At 40.4% G+C, this 12,642-nt stretch overlaps 1 protein-coding gene across 2 annotated transcripts in view; it reads right to left on the bottom strand.

Moving 5' to 3' along the window:
- Positions 1–12,642, bottom strand: part of DGKQ (diacylglycerol kinase theta) — a 93,155-nt gene that overhangs the window by 11,271 nt on the left and 69,242 nt on the right. For both annotated transcript variants that reach the window (XM_080573045.1, XM_080573044.1), the window contains 5 exons: positions 10,814–10,965; positions 9,289–9,437; positions 7,972–8,153; positions 5,996–6,096; positions 789–935 (listed from right to left, as the gene is read on the bottom strand). In XM_080573045.1, the coding sequence (XP_080429171.1) occupies positions 789–935; positions 5,996–6,096; positions 7,972–8,153; positions 9,289–9,437; positions 10,814–10,965 (731 nt within the window). The remainder of the gene's footprint in view (positions 1–788; positions 936–5,995; positions 6,097–7,971; positions 8,154–9,288; positions 9,438–10,813; positions 10,966–12,642) is intronic.

The following is a 12,642-nucleotide window of genomic DNA, read 5'->3' as shown; positions in this document are numbered from 1 at the left end:
AAGTATTTCCCATTCAAAAGAACTCAGTAGTTAAGCAGGTGTTCCTGCACTTCAGTCGCTTCAAATGCTTCTGACAATTTAACATGGCATTGCTTTTCATGCAGTATTGACCTTCCTTACTCAAATCAGTTGTTTATTCTTTTGGTGCATAGACTGCTCAGTGCTAATCCTGATCTTTTCTTCTTCACAATTCTCAGGTAGTTTTAAGGTTAAGAGTCTATTTGAAACCAGTAGTATGGCAACACTAATGACCTGCTGTTACTGTACAAACGAAAAAAAGTCACTCATCACCAGCAAATTCAAGGAAGGCAGGTTTCCAAAAGAGCTGCCATTCTTTCTTACAGAACAGTAATTCCACCTCCCTGCTGGTGTCAGTACGGCCCCCACAACAGGTATCTGAGCTGCAGGTTTTCCACAGCTACCTGGGTAGCAGCATCACCAACTCCACATATACCTTTGATGAGGATATCACTCCAAATTACTGTTAGGACACAGGATACAAAGTAGCAAATGTACAGGGGGTTGCACTGGGAAAACAAGGTAGTACCTACCAGCTTTTTTGGAGCAACTCTGTGACTTTCGAAGGATAAGAAAAGCAATGTTAAAATGGTATTAAGAGCTAGGCTCTCAGTTGCAAACCCACAGTTCAGCAATAATCAAAAATATCCAGGAACAGTCACCTATCAGTCCAGACCATTTAACGTCAGGAGTGATGCTTAAGTACCAAGCAGTTTTGCACACATACATGCAAACATGTATCTACATAAGATGCTTCCTGTCAATTTTACCTGGGTATATTAATAAAAATGAGTCCTTCTATACTTGGCAACTCCACCTCTCGCTGATCCACCTGAAGCTTTATGTCTTTGTGAAGATTTCTGGTATGACTTATCTTCTGCAGCCCAACTTTCACATAAACTCCTTTGTTGTGAAACCTAGGAGCAGACAAGCATCATGTAACTAAAAGGTAAGCCACAGAACAGCACTATTTTTGTTGAACATGTGCTAGCATATCATTGTCCTCTAGTGGGCATGTTTAAAGAGCTTTTCAATTTTTTATTACAGAAACAAAGCATAAGGCACAAACTACTACTTCATATACTTTTTACTTACTAGAAGAATTGTGCTGTCTAGTCACGTGGAGATGCAGAGATGTGGAGAGGCAATAACTCTTTGATAAATAAACTTCTGGACCAAAAAACTGTATTACTGATTAAGACCTAATAGATGTCATGAAACATTTTTAACTGATTTATCATGCAATGGTAGAATAATTAAGGCAGAAAACACCAGGAGTCTGGGCTTTACATACTGCTAATTCATTTAACCATACTCAGCTGTAGAAATTAAAAACATGATTAGTAGTTTGTGGCAGAGCTCTAACGCATCTAATTTTAGAGTAAAGAAAAGACTAGGAAGATTTTATGGCATCCCTTGAAATGTCAAAGTATTTGGAGAGTTATGTAAACAAATGTCAGTTAAATACAGATACTCTTTTCTTCAATAATGGTAACCTTTGAATACATGGCCTTCAGGATAACCTTAAAAGAAGAAGGATTTATTTGTACCGATTAACACATGGGTGTCATTGGAATCCAACTCTGCAGAATGTCCCTAGCATTATGCCTGAATGATGTAGACATTCAAGTGGGGAAGACAGCCAATTTAGCATGTGGGCTACTGTCAACTCTCCAGACAGAGACTGTTCAGTTCTTTTAAGTTATTACATTGGGAATGATTCATCGTACATGCTAACTGTTTTAAACAGCACTGAATTAACAGTAGGTGAGGGAAGACCACTTAATATGTTTCCACTCCAGACAAGACCAAGAGATATGTCTGATTTGAATGCATTACATACAACTAAAAAATAAAATAAAACAGGTAGGAAACAAAATACTTTAAGTATCCTCAAGAAGTACAAACTTTAGTTGTGTCACGTGAGAAGCCTAGAGAAACTAACAGAATATGACACAGTGACATAACTGCAGACACTGTTCTGAATTACGAGAGTTCTAAGAAAGAGTTGGCCTCTGAGGTCCACAGGATACATTGGGTAGGGCACCCCGTGACACATAACAAAGTGTAAAAATTGTCAGAGATCAAATACTATTACTCTTATTTTTGCACACACATTCCATTTCAGCTATGCATCCTATTAGGACATCGAGACCAGAAAAGAACAAATTGATTTCTGTAACGTTACCATGCCAGTACCTACTTAATGGTTGTGAAGGTGACTGAAAGATTTTACGATTAAAATGGCTAGTTGAGCTTGGAAGGGTGAACTTTGAACGTACACTACTAGACAGAGGCACCACCCTTCTTTGTGCATCTACGTGTAGGGCATGGCATGATTTGGTGGGAAAGTCCAAGCAGAAGTTGTCAGTCCATTGCTAGCAGTAGTGAGTAACATACTAACTTGCCCACTTGGTAGAAAAACGCATCATTTCCTAAAGCAAACCCTTGTTTACATACATTGTACTGACAGTAGTCTCACAACAGTTAATTAGTAAGGCAGGAACGAAGAACTAATCTTTGAAGCAGTCTCCAACGCCTTATTTGTGCTGAAGGACCTTGAGTTTTCTATTTGGAGGCAAGGCTCACACTGCAGTCACTGCTGTAAATGACACTGATGGGGATGACAAGAGGAGGGAAGGGCTTTGTATGCAGGTCATCCGTCCCCATGGAGCCAGTGAGTCTCTGCAGCAGCTCAGCTGCAACACTTGCACCATTATGTCATCCCAGAATTATTTGGAAGGTTCTCTAGAGCACAGATATCAAAGTAATATCCTACTACTCAGACCAGTGTGGGGACTTGACCTACAAAGCTCAGGAATCACCTTTCAGTTAATTTTTCTACAAAAGATGCTCTACAGATATAGCCAACATACTACTTAATGCCCCATTGGCCAAAGTCATAAAACTACACCCTACCAGAAAGGCATTCAAATAATGGACTGATACTTCAATTTAGCTAATTAAGTCAGAATAGATGAAGTTAAAAGGTGATCCTATATAGGACCAGTTTTATGGACTATGAAGGTAAATAGCTGTTTTCAAGCATTGCAATCCCATGTTTATTCTTGAAAGAACAAACAGAAAAAACACCCTTTTCTTTTAACGAGCCCATGACTAAGTCTAACTCCATAGACTCAGGGAGACATCAAACCATCAACTATGCTGTAAGTTGAACCGTCTCTGTGGTTGTTGCCCAAGCAGCAAGATTCTCTTGTGGTCAGGGAAAGCAAGAGCCATCCATAAGCACTCTCCAGGCTTTCACAAAATCAAAATAAAGAAACCACGTTTCAGGAGACACAAAGCCAAGTGAGCTGATGCAAAAAGCCAGATTCTTCAGAGCTCCTACCACCACTGCATATGCAGGAGGGTAAATTTGGGGAACTCTTTTATTTACAGGTGCTGGATAAGAATTCTATGTGCCAGCAGGCATTTTTAGATGAACTGCAGTTTCCCATGAACATTAATAAACAGCTAGGAAACATCTCTTGAAAGGGAGTTGGCATTCAGAATTGCAGCACAGAGTATGGAAAGCAGATCAAAGAAAACAAGGTGAGCACCTTTCATCTAGTCTTGCAATTTAACAATCCCACCTAAGGGATGCCACCACTGCAAAAGGTAATCATCAGTCTCTGTTTGGGTGATTTTATTAAGGTGATGTTATTGACAGGGAAAGAGCTTTACTAGGCTCACTTTCAACACCCCCAACACAGAAAAAACTAATTTAGACACACCAGCTGTTGCAGCACTTTAAAAACCAGAACTGACAAATCAAACAATCAATACTTTCAAACCTTCTCTCCACCAACAGGAGTTTTGTATCCTCAAAAGACAATTTTAAAATTGCTTGAAATTGTGCAAAACCTATTCTCTGCTTAATCTTACAGCCATGAGAATGCTTGTCACAGAAACATCCTGCCCATTTTGGATGACACAAAGAAATGTGATCTCCTCCCTAACAGGCAATTCTAAAGACTGTTCCGGGACCCCACAAAAAATGAGGAATGAAGGAGGATGCCCTGATCCTTAGTTTTATACTGTGAAAAAAATAAAATAAAATCACAAAGCCTGGCACTCAGCAATGTAGAAACCAGCAATGCCAAAACATACACTGCTTCTGCCTGCTCTGTGGTGCAAGTTTGGTGTTGACGCACTTATCTCCCTGCAAGGAAGTCATCATTTCACTGTGAGCTGCTAGCCCAAGGTAAGGAGTCCTGAGCCTGTAAAGACACTCTACAGCGTGAGGCCAGAAAGCACACAGTTTTCAGGATGTTTACCAGCCTAAGGTCTTAAATCAGAAGAGCACACAAGCCTGTTTTCCTTCAACGGACTCTGCAACATGCAGACTCTGTTGCCACCACCTGAAACTTCCCATTCCGCATGCAACAGCAGCCTGTTCATATGCCAGCTGCTGTTGCATTTGGCATTAAGTAGCCATGCTTCTTAGTTAATTTATTGAAAAAAAATGCTAGTTTGGCTAGCAAGTGTGCACTTGCATATCCTGGGAAAGGGAAAGCCAACAGTTTTAACACGGCACTGAAAGGCACCGATTTCATCAGCACTGTTAGGCTGCACAATCTGCTTGTCCCCTGCAAAACCATGCCTCAGTATCAATTCAGAATTCATATCTCTTTCCCATGTCTTGACTCACAGAAACATATAGCCCTTCAGATTTGAAAAACAAAACAAAACAAAAAAACCTCCCTCTCTTTCCTGCAAAAAAACACTGTGCTTGCACCATAACCAATATGCCTGGAGAAGGTCTGCAAGAATGATACCAAATCATTGCCAATCACACTGCTGATGCTGCACATTATGGGCTGGTAAAGATTTGAGAGATTAAAAGCACATAGGGAAATAAATGTCCAAGCATAACTCTTAAATACTGTGTCAGTAAGAAAAAGACACATCTTTTAAAGTGCTGCAGCCTTGCAAAGTCAGAGTAGTTTATTTTAAAAGAACAATGAGTGTAACTCTGATTTACTTATGTTAACTGCAAAAATAAGTCCAGAACAATTTAATGGACTAAAACAGGCACTGCCATATGCAAACTTATTACCCATGCTGTTTTTAATCCATTGGACTGAAAATAAAAACCAGTGCCTGTTGTCCTAATAGTAATTTACACCACAAACAGTATTTTATTCAATTTTTTAGGAAGTGCATGAGCAACATCTACACTGACAGACAGGCAAGACCTCACTTTATTACACTCATAACTGTCAGAAAATATTCTTAATAGTTGGGATTGCAATACTGTGCAGTTGTAATAGCTTGTTCTGGCAACCAAGGGACAACTTAGAGGACATTTATTCACAAGTGTGGGGGAATAAAGAGCAGTCAAGAACAATTTCTATAAAGAGCTACTCATTAATTAAACAAATGTGTTTTTTCTTTTTCCTCATCAATTTCAGTGATTATGGAAAAAAAAAGAAGTACTATTATTGCATGATCTGCATGCCAGAATGAGGGAGGTTTCTCTTCACACCTTTTTTATCACTCTGTTTCACTTGAGATGCAGAGATTTCTTCCTAAATCATTATTACCAGCATGCAGATGCTAACACACCAGTAAGCAAGGGTGGGAAATGTATGCTGTGTTTAATATTCACGTAGCAGCATTGCCTTCCCTCCCGTTATAAGCTTTGAATAAGAGATATTTCCACTATCTTGAAATTTCACTGAATTTGACATTGACATTTTTGGCATATAAGTATATTGAATAATAGTGACAGGGCTTACAAAAACTGCTCTGGTGCTCTCTCTTGGAAAAAAAAAAGGAATAGAAAGAAAAAAGAAAAGCCAAACAAATTCTGCATCTAAGAGTTCATGGCTATTTTAATTCCTCCCTGTGTCTGCTTTATCTCAAGCAATATTATTTGTGAATACCTGTAGCAAGATTATCAGCCTTAGTGTAAGTTGGAAGTTATATCGTACTACAGTACTTATCCCTCACCTCTGTTTTCCCCCAGGATTACCTGCTATTAAATTTCCCTGGTTCTTCTTCTCTAGCATGATGGAAGTCCAAGCTCAACTCTGCATCAATGCCAAGACCACAGTAATTATTCATCTGTACAATCTGTCAAAAAAAAACGAAAAAAAAGAAAAAAAGAGTTGTATTATTTGCTCAAGGCTTACGTTTATAAATAAAGAGGTTCCAAAACTTTTCAACAAAAGCAAGAGTTGCAGATGATTCTTCCAAGTCATTTGCATCTTGACAGATTTAGGAAAATATTTTCCAGAAACACTGCACTAAAAATAAAGCTGTACAAAGAATTGTTGATATGTGTAGTTATTAATTCCAAACTTTAAGCAACTTCAAAATTTAATCTTAATTGCTAGAGACAGATATAATAAAGGCAGAAATAAAAGTAAATGCAGAAACAAAGACAACCCAACTTCTCCAAGTGATTCTATGCAATAACTAAAAGACTTGCTAAACGCTAACACCACTACTATTTTTGGCATCAACCAGGAACTTATCATGGTATCATTGGGAAGATCCTTTTCCTTAACTTCATCTTATACTAGATGACCTTGACTTCACCTACTCAACTGCATTTTAAATAGCTCTACATGTGGCAATTTTTTACAGATTTCTACTCTTTCTCCTATTGATTCTTCCTTTGCCTGCCAGCTCATTCCACAGCTTTTCTATCCTAGCCCGTGACTCTCTCACCTTTCATCTTTAAAAATCACATCAGGCACTCAGGGCAAATCTACCCCTGTGCTGTGGGTTAATGTGGCAGGCAGCTCAGCACCACGCAGCCGTGTGCTCAAGCCACGCCCAATAGGATTGGGGAGAGAATCGGAAGAAAACAAGATCCCCTTTTTGTATTTATATTTATTGCTGAGCATGATGCTACATGGTACGAGACATCCTTGTAGTCCATTTGGGCCAGCTGTCCTGGCTGTGTCCCCTCCCAGCTCCTGGTGCACCCCCAGTCTCCTCGCTGGTGGGGCAGCACGAGGACCTGGAAAGGCCTTGGCTCTGTGTAAGCACTGCTCTGCAACAACTAAAAACATCAGTGTGTTATCAGCATCATTCTCATCCTAAACACAGCACCATACCAGCTACTAGGAGGAAAATTAACTTGTTCCCAGCCAAAATCAGGATAACCCACCTCCACCAAGTTAAAAATATCTGGAACCGGAGCAACTTAAATTCTCCCACCGACACAACGTCTATGATTTTCCAGCAACTGGACTAAAATCTTTGATGTGGGCTACCATTATTACAATTTTCTACTTTCTTTTTGTCACCTATTTCCTATCCAATTTCTTGGTTTTGTCTGAAAATAAACAGAACTAGTATCCACACAAAGCTCTGAAGTCACCACCTACAAACAACATTTTTATTTTCCTAAACAGAAATAAGTAAAACAAACCAAGGGCCAGGGTGTTTCACTCCAAAAATATAAAACAGATGCTGCATATATAGACACACAATAGCAATAAGTTGATAGAAGGATTTAATTTCTGTAGGTTTTTGCAATTTACAGTCACTTTTTGATCTGTAACAGGAAAGATCAAAGTAGCCTCTTTTTATTTTTTTTTAATTTGTTGGTGGGTTTTTTTTTGGTCAACACCCCAGTTTCACTAGTCTTCTGGAAAGTTTTTGGCTTTCTTTGAGAAGTTTTTCTTACTTGAGAAATATATGTCCTCCTAAGCAAAGCAAATAGGCATGCCACTGCTGCATATATCTTTTAATTGATCTTCTCTCAGATACTTTTTGCCAACCTATGAAGAAATGTGCTCTGCAACTAACCAGTCCTACCCAAATTGAAACACCAGATCCGGACGCACGCTATGTTCACTACAGAATAGCTCAGCAAGGCCCAAGCACTAGATAAGAGAGCAATAAAAGATTAAATGGTGCTAGTATCTATCTTCCTCGTCACTCTCAACAGAACAAAAGTTCTTAAGAGTCAAACCTGAACAGTGGCCAGCTCACCTTTGGAGGCTCAGGTTCTGCTACACCGTTCTCCGCACCATCAGCAGGTTCTTCAGCATCCAAAAGGATAGTCCAGCGATCCATAAGAACGTCGTCTGCCTCGTCCACGGAAATCAAAATAGAGTAGGGGTCCTCCCCACTGTAGCCAGCTCCCCAGCGTAAGACTCTCCCTAAGTCGTTACCTGGGTAACAATGAAGAACCCCAAAATATGACTACATTTTGTAAGCTAGCTAAAAGCATCAAAAAGTGTATTAGCCCTGTTCTACAAGATGGGGGAGACCCTGGGCAACCTGACCTAGCGGGTGGCATTCCTGCCCATTGCAGGGCAGTTTGGAACTGGGTAATCTTTAAGGTCCCTTCCAGCACAAGCTGTTCTACAATTCTATGAAATAAGTCATGGAAGTAGTACAATTGGACTGAAAATTTAACAATCATAAAAAACTCATGAAAAAATCTTTTTGTTGTGGTTGCATATGTGCTTTGTGTCACATACAGACATGCTGTCTCATGTGAAAAAAATCATAAAAAACAATGGAAAAACCTGTTATGGAGTTGGGAAGTTGGGCACTCAGACACATCCATAGCCATACCCCTGCTGCTCATTTTTCACTCAAACTGTGACCAACGTTTTGTTGACAAGCTGATACTGCATTTGCTATCCAGCACCTGCCAGAACTGAGTCATAGCATCCTCACCACAAAACCCTGTTGTTTGTCAGATGGATACATGAAGACAAACCTGGATGAGAACCAGGCACAAAGCCTCACGTAGAGATCCAGCTGGACTTCCAGCACCATACCAGTCCACAGACTGCAAGCAGACTAGTCAGCAGTGTGCTTGCACTGGGAGTTAGCCTACCCACTGAGACCGGCGATACCTCTGTCATGAACCACCACCAAAAAGGACAATGTCTTAAGAGACAAAATGAAGGAACTATTTACTGAAGAATGTGCATTTACTCATGTGGTAGGCACAACTTCAGGCTGGGTATGAGAGATCAGATCTTTCACCCACTACGTTAGGAAACAAACATTTAAGGAATGTGGTTCAATAGCTGCTAAATTCAACCCCACTTTAGCAGTAAAATAAAAGCTAAATACAGCTCTGAGCTACCTGGGAAGATTAGTCTTTGTTCTGTTCTGTGCCCTCAAGTCCATGTCTCTATGTTCATTATTTAGAGCTTATGCCTAAGAGAGTCGCTCTTACCAGCAATTACTACTTCCAAACACAACAAAACACAAACATGAAGAGTGAGAAGTCTGGGACTTCAGCACGTGCCACACAATCCTGAAGCTAGCGCTTGCCCCGATTCTCACCTGTTCCTAAAGGTAAGATGGCAACAGAGGGCTCTGAGCACACCAGCTTGTGTCTGATCTCCTCCAGGGCACCAAGAACCCAACCCACGGTGCCATCGCCTCCACACACCAGCACTCGGAAAGAAGGGACTTTGGAGAACGTGTGAAACCTCCATTGAGAAACAAAACAAAGGGGAAAAGAAGCATTACAATGTAACACAGAAAAAGCAAAGTCTCTTCATACGTTAAGATAAGACATTGTTACTGGATTTTTTCCCCTTTCACCATCTGTCTCAGGATCAACTTCAAAAAAGTGAGTGGAAATACAGACACTTTTAGATAGATCTGTTTACAAATAGTGAAAATCACAATCTTTTATCATTTTCTCAGGTGGAGATCAATCGTTAATCACTTCTTTCCTCACCAAAGAGGAAAAGATCTAACTGTTCATGGTTTCCATTTGAACTCTCTAAATCTTTGTAGAAATTTAGTTTTTTTTTTTGTTTTCTAATTAGTCATTTCTATATGGTAAGTGTAGTATTTTGATAGGACTTCTTGTTCATAGCACTATTTCATTCACACTCACCCTTCGTGGCTTTTCATCCTACATACCAAAACATCCTGCAAAGGAATTTTTACTCTCATTTCACAAGGAACAAAAAACAAGTGGAAGCAATTTGCCATAAAGCTGCAGAAATATTTTATGGGTAAAGCAAAATGAGCCAATTATCAAAGTTGCAGCCTCAACGACATTAGAAAGACATTAAAATTACACGGCTCTTACAAAAAAGTTTGTGAAGCTTGTTTTACTTGCTTCCTGCATAAGCTGCATTTCTCCATGAAAGCTTTTGTTTTGAGGGTCTTATCACAACAGTTCTTTGTTAAAGCAGCACTGAAGTAATGAGGCTACTCTGACTAGGCTTCAAACATTGCTTTCAGTTTTATGAAGTTGGTGACAAAATGGTGTTGATAAAATCAAGTAATTGGTTACTGCCTCCCTTACAAGCACGTTATGTTCTGTTCCTTGTATTGAGAAATGTTGCAGCTGTGATCAGGCAGGCCCTGCTAATTCTGCAATTGTGGCCAAGTTTCAAGAGTCAAGATAGAAAATTTTATTATAATTTCCTCTTAGTTTCCATGAAACATTAGAGTAAATAAAAGCAAAAAAATGAGCATTCTTGTAAGGCAAGACATTTCTATTTTGGTCCCCATTTGATTATAAAATCTTTTTATATTTAATGATTATTAGACCTGCGTTATTGTAAAGTACGCATGACTTTCCCAGGATTTGACTCTATTTAACTTGATACTAGCATATACATCAGGAACTACTCTGTTTTCTTTAGAGAACTTGAAAGTTTAAGTCTGTTTAAGTAAGAACCAGCTGGACAGACTGATCCACCACTTTGGTCTCCAGGCACAAAACATAAAAAATTTGTATCTTCATAATAAGAGAATCTAATCCTTCCTTAAAACAAAAAACAAAAACCAAAAACACTCCTAACAAAATAACATTGATAAAAATGTTAAAAATACTACAACTTACCCAGGCAGAGGGCCACCATTGGTAAGTTCAAAGACCTGATGTGGATTTAGCAGCTTCCTAAAACTGTACAGCAGATCCCGACCTTTTAAACCACCACTTTTTGGATTCACAAATACAAGAAGAGGCCAGCAGTTCTGTGGTATCTTGGAAGCCTGAATGAAGAAAAGAAAGAAGGATTAGCCAAAACCATGACTAGGCAGGAAAATTACTACTGCATCTCAAAAGTATTTCCTGATATTTCCTTGATGCTTAGTAAAAAAATCTGGACTCAATAAATAAAAAGATTCAACACCCAATCGACAAGGCTAGCTGCTGATTTTGTCTTCCTGGGAGAATGAAGTTTCCTTATCCCACTCCAACTACACAGTCTGCCCTAATGTTAAAAATGAAGTCACTATCAGTAGTCCTTCCTACACATTTCCAGTAAAAAAGTTTGCAAAATCACAGAATGGCCGAGGCTGGAATGGACCTCTGGAGATCATCTAGTCCAACCCCTTGCCGAGCAGGATCACCTAGAGCACATTGCTCATGATGGTATCCAGGCAGGTTTTGAGTATCTCCAGAGAAGGAGACTCCACTGCCTCTCTGGGCAGCCTGTTCCAGTGCTCTGTCACCCTCACAGTAAAGAAGTGCCCCCTCATATTCAGATGGAACTTTCTGTGCCTCAGATTGTGCCCATTGCCTCTTGCCCTGTTGCTGGGCACAACCAAAGAGCCTAGTCCCATCCTCTTGACACTCTCCCTTTAGATATTTATAGACATTGATGAGGTCTCCCCTCAGCCTTCTCTTTCCAGGCTAACCAGGCCCAGCTCTCTCAGCCTGTCCTTGTATGACAGGTGATCCAGTCCTCTGATCATCTTCCTAGCTCTCCTTTGGACTTGCTCCAGTAGCTCCATGTCCCTCTTCTGCTGGGGAGCCCAGAACTGGACACAAGACTCCAGGTGTGGCCTCACCAGGGCTGAGTAGGTGATGGAGCTTTATGATGAAGAATAGTGTGAAGAATAAAGCAATTTTCAGAATCATGTAGGATGAGAAAGGTTTGGTGCCTGTATCATAGGATCCTCATCATGCTGCAGTCACCACTGAAGGGCTCTCAAAGCACAGGAGCACTGTGGGCATCCTGCTGCCCTTCCAGGAGCCACTCTGAGGGAAGTCCCTTCAGGTGGCACACCAGGGATCTCCTGGGACAGCCAACTCACCACAGGGGCACAATCAGCAGAAACATTCCCCCAGACTGGTCTTCAGCTGGACCTTCAACCGTCCTGTAACACGATTTGTAAATGACTCTAGACAGACCACAACGCTCTAAGGCACCTTTTATTCATCCTATCACAGGGTTTAGGGTTTTTACTGGGCTGTGAGGCAGGTACAGCTTAAAAAAGTCTGTTGGCCATTTCAACAAGTTTGCTTCGAAACAGAAACGTTTGCCACAGTCCCTAAGTAATGGTAATTTGTATTTACAAATTGGACTGCATTCAGAGAACAGCAATTCATCACGCAGCTGACAGGATGGATTCAGGGAAAAGAACAACTGTGCTAAATATAAGGCAATTTAGACAAGAATGATTCAGGGGGTGGTGAAGCAGCAGCATGACAGCAGCTTACAAACATGCGAAGAGATACCAACAGCTACAGAGGGGAGGAGATCGTGCCTCAGCTGATGGCTGTACGTAACCACCAGGGGTGCGAACCAATTCTCAGGACAGAGAAATCAGGATATGTAATCGAGTAACTGGGGAAGCAAACTGGCATCCAATGTTGAGATAACCCACATCACTGTCTATGTGTCAGCTGGCTTAGAAAATAGCTCGGGGTGTCCCAATATCCAA

The sequence above is a fragment of the Anser brachyrhynchus genome (assembly GCF_964034855.1).
Source record: "Anser brachyrhynchus genome assembly, chromosome: Z".
Taxonomy (NCBI): Eukaryota; Metazoa; Chordata; class Aves; order Anseriformes; family Anatidae; genus Anser; species Anser brachyrhynchus.
This window is presented reverse-complemented; position numbering and strand designations above follow the sequence as displayed.